Genomic DNA, 20,768 nt, shown 5'->3' with positions numbered 1-20,768 from the left:
ATACAAGATTCCGTCAGAGAGCACAAAGCGCCGCATCGAGGGATCAGACGGAGTGCAATTGAGGCGGTCGATAATTGATCTCAAATCGTCATGGCGGCGCTGTTCTTCGCCCATGTTGGCAAGGACAGAGATAGAAAACAGGTCGGCTTCGGTGGCAGTGCCAAACAAGTCACACTGGCCAATGGGGTAACGGGAGAGGCAGTCGGCATCTTGGTGTAACCTGCTAGACTTGTCACGGTGTAATCATACTCTTGCAGACGCAATGCCCATCTCCCAAGCCGCCCTGTAGGGTCCTTAATTCAGAGAGGAGAGCCAGCATAGCGCATGGTGGTCGGTTTTAACCGTAAAAGGGCGGCCGTATAAATAAGGACGGAATTTGCCAACTGCCCAGACAAGGGCTAAGCACTCACGTTCTGTTATGGAGTAATTGCGCTCGGGCGCAGAAAGAAGGCGGCTGGCATAGGCGATGACACGGTCCTGACCGGATTGTCGCTGAGAGAGCACAGCGCCGATGCCGTAGCCACTGGCGTCAGTACGGACTTCGGTGGGGGCCGCAACATCAAAGTGCGCCAAAACTGGTGTGGTGGTCAGCTTGGCGATCAAAGTGGAGAAGGCTCGTTCTTGGTCAGGTCCCCAGACGAAGGTGGCGTCTTTCTTCAATAGGTCGGTAAGGGGACGGGTGAGGTCAGCGAAGCCCTGAATGAATCGACGGAAGTACGAGCAGAGCACCAAGAAGCTTCGGACGTCGTGGCAAGATCGGGGAAGGGGAAAGTCTTTCACGGCCCGGATCTTATCGGGATCAGGGTGAACTCCCTGGAAATCAACGATATGGCCCAAAATAGTGATCTGACGTCTCGCGAAACGGCACTTCGAGGAGTTAAGCTGTAGGCCGGCACGACGAAAGAGGGAAAGAATCTGGGAAAGGTCTTCGAGGTGGGATGAAAATGTAGGTGAAAATACAACGACGTCGTCCAGATAACACAGGCAAGTGGTCCACTTAAATCCCTGCAAAAGGGCGTCTATCATGCGCTCAAATGTGGCTGGCGCGTTGCATAGGCCAAAAGGCATTACTTTGAACTGATATAACCCATCAGGGGTCACAAAAGCGGTTTTCTCACGGTCCTTCTCATTGACGGCAATTTGCCAGTAGCCGGAACGAAGATCTATGGAGGAGAAGAATTTGGCTCCGTGTAGGCAGTCAAGGGCGTCGTCAATATGCGGCAGGGGATAGACGTCTTTTTTAGTGATCTTATTGAGGTGTCGATAATCTATGCAAAACCGCCATGAGCCGTCCTTTTTCTTCACTAGTACCACTGGAGAGGCCCAGGGACTGTGGGATGGTTCGATTATGTTCTTGGAAAGCATTTCTGAGACCTCGTTGTTTATGACCTTGCGCTCGGCGTGGGAGACACGGTAGGGCCTGCGGCGAATGGGAGGGGCATCGCCGGTGTCAATGCGGTGCGTCACAGCGAGAGTTTGGCCCAGTGAGGTGTTGTAGAGGTCAAAAATGTCGGAGAACGACTGGAGAAGGTCACGAAGCTGAGAAGTTTGGGCGGGGCGTAGATCGGTGGGCATCATGGTCGTGAATGCAACCGAGGACAGCGGAGTGCACCGCGGTGGGTCTGGTGGGTGGCGATTAGGAGAGGCATCTAATGGAGCCACATGGCACTGGGCGAGTGGGGACAACGTAGCGACGCACATGCCGGCTGGAAGCAGCTGTGAGGAGAAGCCGAAGTTCAAGAAAGGTAGAGACAGGTTGTTGGCTGTGACGGTGGTGATGGTATGGGGCAGGACAACACTGCGGGTCAGTGCGAGGTCAATGACTGGCGCAACGATGTAGTCACCATCGGGAACAGGGCGAGAAGGTGTGAGGGAAACGAAGGATAAGGCTTGAGGGGGCAGGTGGGCATAGTCGGGGCAGGTCAACCGGAGCGACGAGTCGATGGGGTCAGGATTGAGTTGGGGAAGCTCAAGGTGAAGGACACCCTGCGAGCAGTCAATGAGGGCAGAATGATCCGACAAAAAGTCTAAACCGAGAATGAGGTCATGGGCGCATGTGGTAAGGACGGTGAACTGAACCGGCGTACTGTGGTCACCGATTGTCACGCGAGCGGTGCACAGTCCCTCGACAGCAGGCATGGCACCATCTGCAACGCGCACACATGACGTTGCAGGCGTAAGGACTTTGCGTAAGCGACGGCGGAGGTCAGCACTCATCACGGAAATATGGGCACCGGTGTCAATAAGGGCGCGCACAGGAACACCGTCAACTGTAACATCTAACAGATTGGGTCGAGTCGTCAGTAGAGGGTTTGAGGTCCGGGTCGTTGATGCAGCGTCACCTCCGGGAGCTGCATCACTTAGTTTTCCCGATGAGAGGGGCGGTAGGACGCAGCAGTCCAAACACGAGGCGACTGCGGTGAGCGTGAGCAGCGGGCTAGCGGCGAAGGCGAATGGGAGGACTGTTGTGGAGGTTGATCGGCGGCCTCAGACGTCTCGGATGGGCGGAGAGGTGAAAAGCGGCGTGTGTAGTTTGGACGGTAGTAGGTGTCTCGCGGGGGTGACAACCAGGGGCTGCGGCAGTGGCGGGCAATGTGGCCGACCCGAGAGCATTGAAAACATATTGGGCGGTCGTCTGGCGTGCGCCACTCATTCGGATCGCGGTAACGCCGTGGTGAATAATAGGTGGGACGGAAAAGGACTGGAGGTGGTGGCGGTGGGGACGAGTTTCCGATGGCGCACAAAGCCGGAGGGAGGTTGAGATGGGCGAGTTCTTGCCGCATGACAGCCTGAATAAACGACATGGAAGGCAGTGTGTCATTAGGTGTGGTCGATGATGTTACCACAGGGGCTAGGGCTTCGAGTTCACGGCGAACAATTCTTGTCACAGTGTCGGTGACAGGAGGAGACTCTGAGGGCACTTGAGTTTGAAGTCGTTGGTCCTGGCAAGATGATGTAGCAGCTGTGTTTGGAAGTCGGGAAAACTGTTGAGAAATGCGACGGCTTTTGACTTGTTCAAATCAACGGCACTCCTTGATAATGCTGTCAACAGTTCTGCAGTCTTTGCAAACGAGCAGATGAAAGGCATCGTCAGCAATGCCTTTCAGCACATGGCCCACCTTGTCGGACTCGCTCATGGTGGCATCGACTTTGTGGCAAAGTGCCAATACGTCCTGTATATAGGCCACGTAACTTTCCGTCGACGACTGCGCACGAGAAGCAAGCTGTTTATTCGCAGTGATCTGCCTATCGTCAGGTCTTCCGAAGAGTGCTCGCAATTTCTTTTTGAATATATCCCAACTTGTAAGTTGTTCTTCGTTGGTTTCAAACCACACCCTCGCCGTTCCATTCAGATAGAAAATTGCGTTAGCAAGCATTAACGTTTGATCCCACCGGTTATATGCGCTTACTCTTTCGTAAAGGCTTAACCAGTCGTCGACATTGGCGCCGTCGTTTCCCGAAAATGTACCGGGGTCACGGGACGAAGCCATGACCACGAAAGGAGCAGCAGAAGTGGTCGGCAACTCGCTGGGTGCGGCCATGATGGTAGTAGCACCGGTTTGACGACCGCTTCGGAGCTCCGTGGTACTGGGAACGATACACGGCACGCTCCACCAAAGATGTTACGTTGCCCGAAAGGCTAGTCACAAGCAAGGGTGACCGGAGCGCAGAGCGAACAACACAGGAAGCACCGAACAATAGCGCGTGCACACCAATCAGGCACTTCCTTCTCATCGTCTTCTGTGAATATCCGTTGCAATATTGTCACGAAAATAGGGGCAGCACGAACAGTAAAATAGTAGACGCAGGCTAAATAGCTGTACAAACACAAGCAGCCCCTGACCGAAGAAGAGCGCGAGAGCCTCAGCTTTGTCGCTTTCCGGCGCCACCTGAAGCCACCTCGAGGCATTATTTCCCCACTTAAAAAAAAGCAAAAAAAAAATGTCCACAGCAAGAAATGTTCTTGTGGGGTATGGGTAAAGTAAATAGCAGCAGGTACAATAAGCAACCTATATATGTTCTCAGAAATACTACTTCGCACTTGCATACCAAAAAATTTCAGTGGCAAGAAATTTATAATACATATGAAAAAAAGTTTTCAGGTGGCTATACTACTGCACAAAGTTTTAAACAATGCAGAACACACGACAGGTGCAGGACATGGACAAGAACGAGGACTGTTGCTCTTCAATAGAGACAGGTTTTCTTTTCCCTATGCAAAGTCCTCCTCAACATTATCAACACTGTTAGTCATGTCATTACACATATCGAAAAAAAATTCAAACTTCTCTTCAATAGATCTCAAATAAAGCAGGCGAAATGAATTTCTTTACACTGAAGTTTAAAACACACATCTATTTTACTTGACCACCTTAAACACACCGATATTTACACAACCCTCCAGGCCGCCACGGTAGCTCAGTGGTTATGGCGCTCAGCTACTGACCCGAACGACACGGGTTCGATCCCGGAGGCGGCGGTCACATTTCGATGGATGCGAAATGTTAGGGCCCGTGTACTGTGCGATGTCAGTGCACGTTAAAGAACCCCAGGTGGTTGAAATTTCCGGAGCCCTCCACTACAGCGTCTCTCATATCCTCAGTTGGTTTGGGACGTTAAACCCCATGAACCAACCAACCTAAACAACCCTTCGAAAAAGTGACAAATCAGTCCCGTTCATACATATTAGGTATCTCTGCAATATAATGGTTGCCGTCAACTATCATGGACACAGAAACTCTGTCAACTTCGTCAGGAAACAGAGCTGCCTTTCTAGATGTCTGTGTGCATGTAGATATATGAGGCATGTTTCTGTGCGGCTGGCAGTCAAGGCGTGCACCTATTAAGACACATGAGCAGTCAAGAAGCTGGTATATTTTCAGCAAAGCATAGTGCTCCCCCCCTTTGCAGGTGAACAAACAGTTGCTGGTTTTTTTTTTGCCCTCTGGTAACCAGCAACATGAATTCGTTGCCTGCGAATCTCCACACGTTGGTAGCTTGTCACTGAGGGCGGCACATAGCCTAGCTTTTGGATACACACAACATGTTCAGCTTGGTCCAACTCAGTGCAAATTATTCCTTTTCCAAGAAATATTGGTTCATTACCATGTCCTGCCACCACTGGAGCTATCAGCCGTTTGCACAGAGTTTGCACAGGTGTGGCCAGGTCCAGGCTATTTGACAGTTTGGTCACCTGAAGCCTCATAACAAAGCGCTCGAGTACCTGCAATGGCACACCATTTGCGTCGGTTATGAAGCGCAGCAATGTGCCATTGCCAGACTCGAACACAAACGTCGAGTGTGACCAGAGGGGACCAAGCTCCATGACACTCTTCGGTATGTGCAAGAGTTGTACGTTGAATGTCATGGCTGGTTCAAGGTACAGGTCCTTCACACGAAAAACAAAGGCACATATGTTGTCTGCGGCCAGTACGACATCGCTCTTTGCTATGTTGTCTTTCAGCAACAGGTACACTGCGGCCACAAGCAAACAGAAATGTTCGTAATATGGCTCTGGCAAGATGCCGTCAAGGCATGGAACAGCGTAGAACAGGAGCCACCACTTCCATTCGCTGGCTTTCCAAAGTGCTCTGTCCTCAATAGCACGTGGAAGCCTTGTCACCCACTGTGGTGGCGTCATGCTGAGCAGCCTCATATTAACCTGCCTGACAACAGCAGGCTCCCCAATGTAAGCCGGAGAGCTTGCCCTCCCGAACCATGCCTCAGCCAGCTGCTTGCCAACTCCCTCCAGCACGCAGTGCATATAGTCGGGGCAGACGCTCCACACAAGGTCAAAGTTAGGCAGGCAAGCTAGTGGGGAAAGCCCTTTGAATCCGCGGTGCAGCTGTCCCGACGACTCAGCTAGCATCATGCTCCTCCTCACTGTGCTGTCAGTCCTTGGCGTTGGCTCCTTTCCACCAGTGATAACTGGGTACTTCACCGTGCCTAAAAGCAAGAAAATAGTGGTAATGTTTAGCACAGTTGAACTGATTAAGACGTTCGAAAGTGAGCCAACCTGACTACTGGAAGGACCCCGCAAGATTATTGGTTGGGTTTGGCGCTGTGATGCAGTGATTTTGTACTAAAAAATGTCCCACCTCAAGTTTAGTTCAGACAAGCATTTACAGATAGTACAGACAGCATGCAGACAAGTTGCTAGCATGAGCAGTAATTATTATGGCCCTTTCTAAGTGCAATGAAAGCATATGTGCATTAAAAATAACAGCACTGTACTTATAACAATAGCACTACTTTTAACAATTTCTCAGCACTAAGCTATCAGGACACGTTACATACTTGTGATTGTCTATAAGCTGCGAAAGAAAGCTTGCCAGTAGCATGGAACATTCACATGCAATTTCTCAAAACAGGGCTTAGAAGGTGTACTTACGACCGATGCGAGCACCCGTGTGTTGGCAGTAGCTGCAGCCATAGTAGCCATTGAACTGCTTCATATTCAAAGCTGCGGCTCTTGCTGGTGCGTCCACACAACAGCAGATGACTCTCAGTTTGGAGGCAAACCTCTGTCCGTCACACTCCCAGTTCACTGTCTGGGGCTCAGTGATGCAGTCAGCAAAAACTTGAAGGAATGGCTTCATTTTTGGATGGCGCTTTCCAAAATACAAGCCACAAAGGAGAACATTACTCCAGCGCAGAGCCACAGGAAGTTCATTCACCACAGCCTGTATTGGCCAAAGTGTTGACTTGCTGCTTTTAAACACTCTTGCACCGTCAGTGTTGAAAGTCAGAGAAAGGTCACACCAGGAAGCATCTTTCATTTGCTGTCTGTAAAGCCTCCCGTCTGTTATATCCCTTAGGGTGGTGCTGCTCAGCGGGGAAAGGCCTCGTTCCTTCTCTCGTTCCTTCAATGAGGCTAGCAGTGCCTTGGCCAAATTTCTGTCCGAGAGTTGAGCCTCCATTTGCCTCTTAACACTGAGGGTTGCAAAAAGATTACTTGAAGTGTTGGCAGCCTGGCAAAACGGGCAGGTGAACTTCGTAGACCGATCTTTATTCGGTACAATTTTGCCACACTCTTGACAGTAGTAGTGATGCGTTATTATGTCTTCTTTCCACCGCTTCCACACTTTTCTCATTGTGTACTGAGATGTTGGAAGGACTGGTTTTCCTAAAAATAGGTTTATCACAGATGCCAACTTTTCCATGTCGGCCCAGTTCAATCCAACAGACGTAGAATAAGACATTAGGACGATCATTGCATCCGCGACACTCAAATCAGAGTTCGGCAAGTGCTCGCCGGAGAACATACGGCAGAACTCCTCTGCGTCACACTGCCCTGTGCTTTCGCCACCGTCACCATCATCCACATCACTGCTGTTATCGGCACTGCTGCTGAAAGAATCAGTGTCACTGCCGCAGTATTCGAAGTCGTCAAACGCGTCGGCGTCACTTCTACACTCGTAGGTGCCACTCTGCTCCCCCGTGTCACCGCTGCTCTCGTCTGCGTTGATGTTGGGGTCATCAGCGGCGCTTTCGCCTTCTGTAATTTCGGGCCCGCTGGAGGTGTCCCCGCGGTCGAATCCACTTTGTTGGGAAAAATCGCGTGCACTCTGTGATTGCCGCACGCCACTGCTTGTTGAAGTTGAGCAGTCCGACTTCATCCTTTCTTGGTAGAGTAGTGTAGACCGTGGCACTACGCAAGGCTCTCCGGGCTCCAGATAACGTTTGCGCTTTCTCGCGCGAGGATTAATCGCGCGAGTAGCATCGCTGAGAGCGGAGGCACGTTGACTGTCACTCATGGTTAGTGCACGGCCGCTAGATCGGTGCAACCAAACAGCATGAGCATGCGCCTGCGCCACAAATGGCATAAAATGGCCACAAGAACCGTATTGGCTACAGGTGTCGCAATCAAGTCGTAGCCACTTGGTGATGGTGTCTTGTTTCATACTTTCTGACACCATGACCTACATAATAAAGATTTACAAGTAGAGTATTTTAATGCCAGATCAATAAGTTACTTGAAGAAGGAAATCTTTACTGTCTTGCGCGCATTTGTGTCCTGGGATGTTCGGTGCAGTGTTGCCAAGTTAGTTACCACCGAAATAACCTGGCAACATTGCAAGTCTGGTTTGGCCCCCATTCCATGCCCCAGTCTGATATCAATCGTATTTCCATGTATAGTTGTCAAGTTAGATGTCTTAAAAGCATAGTTATTTTAAAAATTTATGCTTAAAAGGAACAGACGAAAATAAGAGGAAAATTCAAGGACTGGCTGGGGTGGAATCATAGGCTAGGCGGCGCTAGCTACCGCTCAATACAAAGGATAAAGCAGGTAACTCCACCCATCCATAGCCACCCTTCTTCCCGTATCTTGCCGCCTCTGTTACCTGTGTGTACTTACTACTTGTCTGATCGCGTCTGGATCGCGTAGCGTTGCACGTGTTTGCTATTTGTAGTGCCATGTACGCGTACGTGCGCTTTCGTGACGACAACCATAAAGCCGTAGTTAATACCAAGGAATTCCGGTCTTTTAAGCCTAGAACAGTCCTTGACTATTCGTGCAGCAAATGGTACGAAGTATTTTGGCGGGACGAGAAGCAAAGCGGGTATTTCAAGGCCCAAGTTGTGCGCCTTTATGGTAAGTGCAGTTGTCATGCCCCGCGCGATATTTCTTTCAGCACTTAATTCAACTGATTTCGTTGTGCAATCTTGTAGAGACCAGAGATGAAGCTGAAAAGTGCGGGAAGAGGGTGTCGATTCCACCGCCGCCGTCGTCGGACAGCGACGATTCGGACGGAAGCGAGGATTCCGTGCAGGAGGTAAGAAAGTATGCATGCAGCTACAAATAAATATTGTGTGTTTGCGAACCCTTCGTAAAACTGTGGAGGTCAGCTTCCTTAATTCACAATTAGGAAAAGCCTCTTCACCATGGTGGCCCGGTCGGCTTTGGTGGCAGCTAGGAATTGGGTGCAGTGCATGACAGTGAGAATATATAATGCTCTACGCCGTTCTTGTCATAGAGGTAGTATATTTTTTTGTTTGCATCAGCTGTGTGTTGCTCCGCGGCGATGAAGGGTAAGCTTCATAAGGGTAATACACCTGCCGCCTCCCCGCGTGCTAGCTAGTCGCGAAGGAAGTGGTACGTTATTTGCAGCTGTGCCAGCTTGGTGCGAACAGTGTGCGGTCGGAAAAAAGTCTTCAGCACTGAACCATGCTTCACCCCGCGGTGACGGTCCGCGCCGCTAGAGTAAAGATTGAGGTTTTTCTATGCAGGAAAGCTGGTTTTCAGAGTTTTGCAAAAGTATGAGTTCTTCGCGGACGGCAAGCACGCGTGCACGTGTTGTGCTTGCAATAAACGTTAGCGGAGAATAGCACATATTTGGGCATAAGTTATGCTAGTACATGTGCAAGGCCTGTTGTTTGAGCAACATATTTACCTAATGATTTTTACGTGTTCAGCACATACATTGACTCAGCCTTGTGGCCCTTCATGCATTATAAATTTAGTCCCATACCTTGTGCTTGGCACATGATGGCCTTAGCTGCCTATGTGCCATTAAACACAACACACATAAATTTAGGCATGCATGCATGGTTGGGCCAGCCAGCCTAATGCTTTCTCCGAATGCACGAGTTCTGATTGCTGTTAGTTTAGGCTTGAGGCAAATTTGGTTGCATACGGATGACTCTGCTGGTGGCTTTTCAGTTAAGGATGTTCTGCAGTGGCGAAATGTGTTCGGTAAACATGTGGTTCACTTTCTGTGTATGCATGACGTTCAGGTCACAAAAGCAGCACAGCAAAGCTCCAAGAACTCTGAAGCAGAAAAGAAGTTCAGAGAAAGGCAGCTCAGCCTGCTGAATGACAGCGACAATGAAAATGAATGCCTAAGGGCAGAAAATAAGAGGCTCAAGCAGCGAATCGAAATGTTGGAGAAGGCACTGTGCAGCAGAATATTTAAGACAGGTATGTTTTTTTTCTATTTTTGGAAGATAGATGATTTAGCATGTCGTCTGGAATGTACCATCCTTGCCAGTTAGCAGCTGTTACAAGTGTACTCAATTTGTTGTTCAGAACGGCGCCTCTTCAAGGGTGCTGATGGGCCTGCTGCACCAGCATGCAGCAAAAGTCTCCGACCTGTGGCCATGGCCCCTCCCGACCCGCCAGGACGTAACAGCCCTGCCAGTGGGCATAATATGGACGTACAGGCAGGGCCTGCCAATGTACGTGCTCAGGGAAACATGCCATGTGAGCCTGAAGAAAACCTGGCATTGCCTCCACCGTCACCTCCAGAGGCGACACATCTGTGCACAGAGGCAGCAGGTGATGGCACTGAAAATGCCGCTGCCCGAGAGACGATGAGGCCATTCTCTGTTTCAGGATCCGAGGTCTGTATCAGTTAACAGTTAGTTTAGTAGAACTGCTGGTTTGATTTATATGAAACAGCAATGTCAAGTTTAGGGCCTTCGTTATGTTAGCATAATTCGTGCCGTGACCACTGCAGAAGTGGACCATTGGCTGCAACCTAACTGCGGGGATCGCCATAGTTCATAGTGCTGCTTGCAGTTAAACAGTGGAGTAAACTCACTCCTTCCTCTGTGTATGTGTCCTGCATATAGCAGCCAAAGTTCAGTTATGCTGCTGAAAACAAGCTAATTGCAAACTCAATTAGTAGAACAATAATTTCAAGCCTAATAATACACATTAGTGAACTGTATATATAATGCTCATGCCATATGCATTATGCTGTCTCATCCAGTGTTTACAGAAGGCAGAAAACGTGGAATGTTGTAGTCAGAGCTCCAGACTGCAAACAGCTGCCATAGCCATGGTGACTAGTTAACCCGATTAAGACATTGTTAACCACCTTTCATCTGCCACTCCATACGATACCACTCCCTAGGTTGACCCACTACATCATGAGAGTTGGGCGATGCCATTGGTTGCAGGGGAACCCTTTGAGGGGAAATGGCACTTGTTGAGTTGTATGTGACTATAGTACGAGGAGAAATAACAGCGCACTTATATTGTATCATAGTGGCTGGCACATGTTCTCATCCAGCCCGTTTTAAACGTCGCATGTACTTTCCAAAAAACATCTAGAGCATCCACATCAGGCATTACACATGAGCATTTTAAACTTGTGCATCACATTATTCTTCCCAGTTTTTTTCCTTGCTACATTTTGCAGTCTTATAAAAAGTTGATCGAACTCTGTGTAATATCTTGCTCGTTTTTTTTCATGGTTGATGTTCCCTTTCAGGTGTTCCTGGGGGAAGGTGTGTGGCTTCCAGTCACCACGTACGAGCGGTTGATGAGCCGCCCTAAAGACAGCGTGTTTGTGCGGGAGGCGGCGGTGGCAATTTTCTCCTCGGCAGGCCTCATCGGCCGAAGTGTCACTGGCGCCTCCTCCAACCGAACCAAAGCTGATCCGAAGCCTCCATTGGATTCAATGAAGCTTAACGCCCTCAGCGGTATGTGTGCAATAGCCTGTCACTTATATCCAAGAACTGCTGAATAAGAAGCCATATGCTTTCACCTTTTGCATGTCTTGTTCCAGAGCTGTACTCATCGAAAGTTTGAGTGTGTTCATAGTACATGCTGCGTAATTCGAACAAAGGGGAAAAAAGAATATTTGGCTCAGCACAGAAAATATGTAGTGCTACAGGTAGCTTTCAGTATGCGCTGAGCTTATTCATGCATGCATGATCATTTTCGTTTTTGCATTTGTGATCTCATTCGCTGCGAACACCCAGATTTTAGTGATGTTAGCTGCTTTCTTATGCACGTGCTCTTTTGCAGCCTTCTTCAAGCACTACCTGGAGAAGCGCTGCAGTGGCCAGGACGTGGTGGAGCGGCACCGCAGCCTGGGAAGGACGCTCGCCATGAAAATTGCAGACGTGACGAAGAGTCAACTGCTAAAGAAGATGTGAACTTGGCAAGTCCAAGAGATGTACCGTATTGTGCGTTTTTATCGTAAAGACTTTCAAAATTTTTCTTACCTCAACCGCTGGCTCGTTTGCGGTGAAACTGCACACAGAGCTTGCGTATTATGGTAACTTTTGTATCGTAGCAAGTTTTACAACGGTACTTACTTAGTTGAGCCGTGCATGATGCAAAAGTGTAATCGTCTGCGTCGAGATCGGCGTACCGAAACCCAAAACACCGAGTTTTTGCTGAAGGGCGGCAGTAGCGCCATCTGTCTTCCACAATGAAATTAAACAAGAAAAACACAGCTCAGGACTTCGTGACGTCGTCCTCCGACGCTTTAGGAGAGCCACGAAAGCAGATGACATAAGCTGAATTGGATAAAGTCATTGGACGAAAAAAATACGTCAAACAATATTCTTTTAATGGCACAGCCTCGTTAAAGTAGTTGTTTCTGGCATTTTTTCCACTCAGTTGGCCGAAAATGTTCGAAGCGCTTCAGCTGAAGCAGACTAAAAGGCCGGAACGGCGTATTCAAAGGGCCCGCGCTCCTTGCAACGCTCGCCTTGGCGCCTTGTGACGCTTTCGACTGCAGAAGACAAATGGTGCTACGGCAGCCGTTCAGCAAAAACTCGATGTTTTGGGTTTCGGTCCGCCGATCTCGACGCAGACGATTACACTTTTGCATCATGCACGGCTCAACCAAGTAAGTACCGTTGTAAAACTTGCTACGATACAAAAGTTACCATAATACGCAAGCTCTGTGTGCAGTTTCACCGCAAACGAGCCAGCGGTTGAGGTAAGAAAAATTTTGAGTCTTTACGATAAAAACGCACAATACGGTATGCAAAAGGGAGCTAATAAAAGAACTTCTCAAGTGAAAAACCGTTTTATCTATCCTGACATCCCCGAGGCTGCATGCTGCTTAACAGCCGAGAGGTCTGCACTAGACGACCTATTGGGTGTTATCAAATATAACCAATATGCTATAGGACAAATAGAGCTATTGGACCCATAGCCTAATGGTCATATACAGCTATTGGTCCTAAAGGCCTATATGACCAATAAGCCTATTGGTGTCAATAATCATATAGGCTATTGGTTTTTCCTATTGGGAATTTTTGCTAGGAAACCCCGACAACCACTTCGTTTTGATCCGCTGGCCAGCGATTCCGAAGAGGAGGCAGGCGTCAGGCCCGACGCAGCTCAGATTGTGCCAGCGAACGCCGAGCGTGTAGGCAACGTCAAATGGTAAAGGCGCGTTCACACTACGCCGACGATCGGCCGATTTCAGTCTGGCGATGGTCGGCGACAGCGATTTTCGTGCCGTCGGCGCGTCTGTCACACTGCGCAGACGCCGACCGAGCACCGGTCGTCGCCTGACGAGCGCATCACCGTCGCGTCGCCGAGATAGCAGCCGTCGGCCGACCCGTGTGTCACACTCTGCCGACAACAGCGCCGACCTCACGCCGACGTTGTCCCATCCCGACAGCTCGACGCTGCTTCTTCGTGCGCGCTGCTCGTCTGCTAGCTCCGTTGATGAAGGCGTCGTGGAAATCGAACTTATCTTCTATTATGGGACGAGTTCGCACTAAAGCGATGTGAATAGTAGGCCTTTTATTATAGCACAGTCGACTTCCAAAGCGCCGTCAACTGCGGAAGCGAGACCACCTAGGCCTAGCGACGACTAGGGCAGCCTGGGACCAGCGCGCAGTTCAGGCGCGTTCACACTAGGCCGACGGGACCCCGAGGTCGACGCGACAGCGAAGCCGACGGTCGCGTCGGACAACCTGGTCGTTCCCCGACTAGCCAGTCACACTGCACCGACGACGACGACGACGCCCCAACGACCAAGCGTCGTCCTAGTGTGACAACGCCGCCGACCAAAACGAGACCCGTTGGCCGACGTGCCTTGGGCATATCGGTGGCCGAGCGAGAACATTCGCCGACCAAAAACAAGTAGCGAGCTCAGAGCGCGAAGTGCAATCATTATTTAGACAAATAATGCAAGCGCAGCAACATTCATCAAGCCATATGGCCACTTGGCCGACGCGCCGCACTGATCGTCGCTTGCGAACTGCCGCCCCACTGCAAGCAGGGACACGGAGCGGTGAGCATCGCTGCACCGCTCTACCCAAGCTCCGCCCGCAACCGGTGTCGCACTTCGCCGCCGTACAGCAGTCCCTCAGAAAGACTGCTCGAGCAGCGACAAAGCATGCCTGCTTATGTTTCGAGCTTTCGGCAACGGCATCGCTAGCGGGCGCTCCGGGCGACGAACTCTTCTGCTGCCTGGTTGCCGTGGTCGTCGCTAGGCCTATCCTCTTCCGCATCGAAGTCGCAGTGGCCGGCGCTTCGGAAGTCGCCTGCGCTATAATAAAAGGCCTACTCTACACATCGCTTTACTGTCAACAGCATCATCTCACAATAAAATAATATTATGGTAAATCTCCACGACGTCTTCAGCAGCGAAGCGAGCGGGCGCCAGGCGAGCCGGACCGCAACGTCGGGCCAGCGGCAGCTGCGAGGCGGTTGTGGCAAAAAGTTTGCTCGTATCACAGTCGTTACCTTTGCCAGCAGTTCAGTATTCGTCAGCGATTCTCAAAAATGACACATTTTTCACATTTCTTATCCCAGGGTTTATTATTTACGTCAAGAACACACTTTAGCTCCTTTTTATGACGCCGGCAGACGGGATCCAGGCTGGCCGGCCGGCCGGCATGCTCGGCGTACTTCACGTTCGCACAAAATACATAACATCCATGATACTAGATAATGCTTCCTACATTAGAGCACGGGCAATATGCCTCTGCAAAAGTGGATCTTTCGGCAACGACATCGCCTGCGGCAACGCCGGGCGTAAAGCACCATCGCACTCGCGAGCGTGCAGAAAAAAAAAGACTCGTGAGCCCTCGTCACCAAGGTTGCTAGGCCGCGAAACCGCAAAACTTGGTCCCGTACGTCAGAAAACTGTGCAATGACGTAGGAAATACTTGCTTGTGTTTTCTTCTCTGTTCCTACGTCGCATTGATGCACTAGCGATGGCTCAGACTTCAAGAGTGAGCATTTTCACAAACTTTAAAATGAAATTAAAATATGTTCTAGACCTCCCTTAAATTTAATACTTCGCTCTTATGGTCCTCACATACAAAGGAAACGTATGGCAGTCTTTTGTACAACCTTGGTATTTGATGTCTCTACCCATTTAAGGAAGTTCAGCTTGCAAGCTTCGCTCTAGCAGTCAGTTATTTTTTAATTGAGGTGTACGCTAAGGCTTTGGACTGCAAGCATAAAAAAGAACGCCATAATTCTAGGCGACTTGTCGCAAAGCAGAGCTACAACCACTTTTCTTTTTGCGAGAAAATATGCCCTGGTAATCTTTTACTGTGTGTATGTGGCTATCTTAAAAGAAATAAAAGAACCGTTCTTCGCACACGTGAATTTATCCATGGCAGAAAATAACCGTGCATAAAGCCAAATTTCACACAGATCAAAATTTCGAGGTGGCGCACGTAAATTGAGAACTGACTACATGCCCAGAAAAAAAAATTGGCAGGGGCTCAGCTTGGTTAAGCCCGGAAATTGCAAAAGCAACCTCATCCGTTTCTTCAGCCCGCATCCGCCGACCGCGTTGCTGTTGCGACTGACAGAAGGATGAAAAGGAAAGTGCAGAGGCTTGCCAACTGGCTCCAGCCGAGCCACCACCGCTGCCACGTGCAGATAGAGGAGAGTTAAAAGATCAGAGGAAGGAGAGAGAGGAAAGAAAAGACGCGCGTCGCAGCAACAACCGCGTCCGCCCAAGCGGACTCGACTGTGAAAACAGACAAGTGTTTGCGGGTAGGTAGGCTGGAAACGCTGATTGGTCAAAAAAATTCGACGTCATACGCATGACGTCATAGGTCACGTGGTATTTAATGACGTCATGTTTGGTTGGGGACAGGCATGTTTTCCCTACATTTTTCCCCGCCACCGCTCGTCAGCGGACGGGGCTGCTCGCGAGGAGCCGAGAGGCGAGGAGGCAGCGTGCACTGCAGCGTTGCCTCCTCGGCGTGTCCCCGTCATGTCTTTCGACCCGCCGCGGTGGCTCAGTGGCTATGGCGCTCGGCCGCTGATCCGAAAGACGCGGGTTCGATCCCGGTCGGGGTGGTAGAATTCCGATGGAGGCTAAATTCTAGAGGCCCGTGTATTGTGCGAAGTCAGTGCACGTTAAAGAACCCCAGGTGGTCGAAATTTCCGAACCCCTTTCACTACGGCGTCCCTCACAGCCTGAGTCGTTTCAATAAACCATAAACCCATGTTCTTCAGTGCGCGCGCGAGATTAAAAAGCGCACCTGTCGCGCTGCGCTGTCACACTGCATGCCTGCTTCCGTGCATTTCTTGCGGACTCCTTTCAGTCATACTTAGCTATACTATTGACCACAAGGCTTCTTAAACAGTTATTTCAAGTTTTATTGCTATGTATAAAGAATATGTTTGTAGCAGGTGCGTGAGCCCGAACAAAAGAAAACTGTTTTTATTCCCCTTCAGTATTCCTGCTTATCGAGACTTGAGCATTTATATGTTGCAGTACAACTTTTTTCAGGCATCACAACTGATGTTTCGATGTGCTTGGTACATATTCATCTTCAGTAGGGGTGTGCGAATATTCGAAATTTTCGAATATATTTCGAATATTATAATTTTGGTATTCGTATTCGATTCGAAATCCCAGTATTCGTGTTCTTTCGAATATTCGACCCGGCGCGAATATTGTATCTAGCCGAATATTCATTGTGATCACCGGCGTTCATTTAGGTCCGCAAGCCCTATCGACAGAGACATAACAACATGGCGGCGCCCAGAGCAATGCTCATGGATGAAGGAAAATTTTGCCTTGGAATTTTTCCTTCGAGGAGAGAAAATTTTTCCTTCCTCCAAGGGCCATGGCGTAGCTGACTGCGCTGGTGAGCTTCATTGTGGCTGTACCTGTGTGCACGAAGTACCTCACAATACGTGCCAGGTCAGTGCCAAGTGAGAGAGAATTTTCTGTGGCTGGAGGAGTCGTTTCAGCTAGAAGGAAACTACTTCTGTCTGACCATGTGGAGCAGCTTGTTTTCCTTTACGACAACCTTTTATGTTCATCCAAGCAACGCGCTTTTGTACTGATGGCAAGCTAGCCTTAATCAATACTGAGCTAGCCATCCTCTCTGATATTACTCTTCCAAGAATAATGTTTGAGACTTTGATACTTTTTGTGCAGCCACACACACCTTTTGTGTTCATTTAATCATCGATAGTTGAACTGTGATGTTCTTGGGTGCTCAAGTAAATGTTTTGTAGTGGTTAAATGCGTCTGTCCTTGATTATTCGATATTCGATTCGATATTCAGAATCAAGTATTCGTATTCGATTCGTATTCGAAAAATTTGATATTCGCACACCCCTAATCTTCAGACATTTCATGTCTGTTGGGTAAAAAAAAATATACGAAATAATACTTGACTGCATCAATTGTGACTGAGGCAACTAGCATCACGTATAGCATGCTCTTGAAATTCCTCTAGCTGTTGCACAGAAGTCTGTAATTGACTTCATTGTAGCTTCATACTTGCACCATTTAAACTCTGCACATAGCTCTTTTTTCACAAAAGGAAATGTGATTAGGTTTCTGAATAGAGCTGTGCACGGGCCGCAATTTCGAACCCGTGCCCGGCCCGGGACTTAACCTACCGACAGGAAGCCCGGCCCGATACTGAAGGACCCTGAATACTCTCGTGCTCGGCCCGACCTGCAAAGCGGCGACGACACAAAAAGAGAATTTCAGGAAAATTAGTTTATTTCAATGACATTCAAATTTTGACCTCGCATTCCAGATCACAGTTTGGGATTATAAACAAGACACAACGCATAAAGGTATATATTTATCACTCTAAATATGCAAGTTGTTCATTGATGATGGCTTGATCGAAACAAGAGCGGCGCTCTTTCATTACGAATCCTGCGGCGCTGAAATTTTTCTCGCTGCTTGAATTGGGGGCCTCAACGGCTAATACTTTCATAGCAAGAAGAGAAACGCTTGAAGTACGAAGTGGAATGACAGACGTGGTGTCGTAAGCCATGGATGGCGTGCCACGACAGGAAGACTTTTTGGCTTGTCAGAGGATAAGCGAGCAAATAAGCGATAGGGCGGCGCTATCCTGCGAATGCCGATGTGGCCGCGACGTCCCTGCTTCTACTATTCACAGAAGCGTTTGCGGGTAGGTAGGCTGGAAACGCTGATTGGTCGATGGGATGCGCTTCTCCGTGACGTTTTTTGACTTCGCCCTCGTTCTCAACCGGACGTGGCGTCAGCGCGCCTTTCTCGACCTCTCCCTAGAGCGCCTGGGGAATCGCTAGATGCACCCGCCGCGCCGCGCGTGCGTGGTGAGCGGGCATTTGTTTCGTGATCCTCGGCGCGCTCGTTTCGAGGCGTGTGCAGCAATGGCGTTCGTGCGTGGTGCGCTCGTCGGCGACAGCCAGCTGAAATTTCTGTGCAGTTTTTGCTTGCGGCTTTCGCCGTTTCGCCAGGAGCACATGGATAGTGTCGTGCTCGTATTTAAAGTTTTTGCCGCGGCACTACAAGGATCCGCATCAGGCGCGCTTTGAGGACCGCCGTTTGACAGCTACGCTGACGCGCTTGTCGGGCGTGCGAATTCTCAACCCCGAGGTAAGGACTGAACTACATTGTCGCAAGTTTTCTCGTGCATTGAGGGCTCACCAAATTTCGGTGCTTGTAACGAAATTTTTTTTTGCAGCATCGTTCCCTGGATATGCTTCTCGGAAGCCGATGTCATTGTTCGCCGCGGACGCTGGGCCTACTGCTCGCCGCCACGCCGCTGTAGGTTGACGTTGAAGAGCTGCTCCAAACGGCCCTTTTCAGGGCCGCTTCATTGCTTCCTGGAATATTGCGGGCATCCAATCTCGCGGCCGTGTTCCCTCTCTTTGTCGAAATCGGCGCCAGACATCAGAACCCGCGCTAGGCCTCGTTGCAGGGTTAAACGAGTGCAGTGTGGCTTTAGAGAAGTTATGACTTGCGCTTAGTCCAGCTATATCATTCACCCAGTGCAGTGTGCCTTTGCCTCTTTAGCGACTTCTCACGCCTTGTCGAAATCTGATTTAAAGCTCACGCCACGCCTCGTTGAATGGGTTAACCGTGTGCAGCGCCTAGCTTTGTTTTTTTGTGTTCTAACCTGTAAGCAGTGCACCTTTCTTCGCTCCTTACTTTTGTTCTTTTCAGTCGTTTCCTGAATCCGTCGAAAAAGCCGGGCTTGCCGGATGATTGTTCGCCGTGAATGGAACCACGAGGCGATCGCATCTGCATACACAGCACGACTTTGTTCCCTCGTGTTTTTTTTAACAAGGATTGCTTCGACAGCTCGGGCAAAACGAGGACTGCGCACGCAGTGTCGTCGCTGCTTAGTGAAGAGGCACAAAACCTTACTAAAGGCCTTACTAAAGGCCCTTCTCGGGGCCACCTCAGTGTTTCCTGGCAGACCACGCGCTTTCCACCCTGTGCACATGTTCCCCTCATTTCCAATCATTTGTAAGTTGCATATCAATGAATTAATAAATCAATCAATGCACTTTATTTATCAGAAAAATCTGGCTGGTCACCCTGGGCTAAAAGCTGTGCACACAGCTTGACAAGGCCCAGGGGACCATTAGATGACAGTTTTGAACGTAGGAAAAACAAGTTGGTACTTTAAAAGAACATGGAAAGTACACCAAACAATATAAGAGATAAACATTACAATCGCGCATTACAGTAAAGAAAAAGAAATCACTTTGACAGCAGACATACAGTATCAATTTACACTATAATACATACAAAAATTACGACATTCAGCACTATGGCACGAAATATAGACAGCACATAAAGCAAAAAAGAGAATGCAAGTTACAATAGTACAGATAGATTAGCTGTTTACATTTACATGTGCATAAAATTAGTCCTCGGCTCCTTGGGCCTCCTTCAAATCCTGCAGAAGGCTTGAATTTGCAACTGCTAATATCAAAGAAGATTTAGAAGAACTTCAGTTTGGGGTACATGGTGCATAGTACTTGAGAAAATAAACAACAGCGCCTACAATGACACATACAGAAGAACGATGCAGCACAAGCGCTATCCTGCGCTCTACAGTATGGAACTGTGACTGAAAAATGAACCTTCACGTCAGTGAAATATGAGTCTTTAGGCTGTCTACAAATCGTTATTACAGAAAGAAATATTAGTGAATGTTGCGTAAGAGGCTTGCATATTACGCTGTTTATTTATTTATGTTACCCCTCAAGGTCATGTGGCATTACACAGGGGGAATGGTAAATATACGAAAACTGAGAGAAAAATACAGTTGATTACATGAATATTAAACAGCGCCTGAATATACAATGTTAGCTAGTGCTACGCGGAACTGCTCATAATTTTCAGTGCCGGCAACTTCTGCGGGAAGGTGATTCCAGTCGCATGAGGTTCGCGGCAGGAATGACTGCGAGCAGCATTTTCTGTTGCATGACATACTTCCGACTTTGTGATCATGATCAATGCGGCGGGATACAGAAATTGTATGGGGGATGAGGTGATTACGAAGAGCAGGATGATGGTACAGCTTGTGGAACAGGGTGATACGAAACAATTTTCTACGCGATGTAAGTTATGGGAGGCAGATATTAGACTTCATAGTAGTTATACTCGCTGTGCGGTTGTAGTTAACAAAGATTAAACGCACAGTTATTTTGCACCAGCTCAAGATCATTAATGAAGTTGTCATGAGCAGGGTGCCATACACGTGTTGCATGCTCGAGTTTTTATCGTATTAGTGTTTGATAAAGCAATAGTTTCAAATTGGAAGGAACGTTAAAGAAGTTGCGA

The 20,768-nt window shown here is 49.0% G+C and overlaps 1 protein-coding gene and 1 pseudogene across 1 annotated transcript; one reads left to right on the top strand and one right to left on the bottom strand.

Annotated features, from left to right (window-relative positions):
• Positions 1 to 4,630: 4,630 nt before the first annotated feature.
• Positions 4,631 to 8,237, bottom strand: LOC149356619 (uncharacterized; annotated as a pseudogene).
• Positions 8,238 to 8,418: 181 nt separating this feature from the next.
• On the top strand, positions 8,419 to 11,938 carry LOC149356618 (uncharacterized). The gene is made up of 6 exons (XM_089576390.1): positions 8,419 to 8,596; positions 8,674 to 8,777; positions 9,739 to 9,922; positions 10,031 to 10,344; positions 11,220 to 11,430; positions 11,759 to 11,938. The coding sequence occupies exons 1-6, from the start codon at positions 8,419 to 8,421 to the stop codon at positions 11,887 to 11,889; spliced, it is 1,122 nt and encodes a 373-aa protein (XP_089432516.1). The 3' UTR covers positions 11,890 to 11,938.
• Positions 11,939 to 20,768: the final 8,830 nt, after the last annotated feature.

Source organism: Amblyomma mixtum, chromosome 3 (assembly GCF_055824585.1).
Source record: "Amblyomma mixtum isolate Tamu chromosome 3, ASM5582458v1, whole genome shotgun sequence".
NCBI classification, from domain to species: domain Eukaryota; kingdom Metazoa; phylum Arthropoda; class Arachnida; order Ixodida; family Ixodidae; genus Amblyomma; species Amblyomma mixtum.
The sequence above is the reverse complement of the archived record's forward strand: the minus strand, read 5'-3'. Positions and strand labels throughout refer to the sequence as shown.

What these genes read in the sequence shown, in the direction of transcription:
- LOC149356618 (XM_089576390.1), top strand. Translation starts at nt 8,419, where the DNA reads ATGTACGCGTACGTGCGCTTTCGTGACGACAACCATAAAGCCGTAGTT. An exon ending in TCTCTGTTTCAGGATCCGAG is followed by an intron (nt 10,345 to 11,219) that starts GTCTGTATCAGT and finishes GTTCCCTTTCAG; the next exon opens with GTGTTCCTGGGGGAAGGTGT. An exon ending in GAAGCTTAACGCCCTCAGCG is followed by an intron (nt 11,431 to 11,758) that starts GTATGTGTGCAA and finishes GCTCTTTTGCAG; the next exon opens with CCTTCTTCAAGCACTACCTG.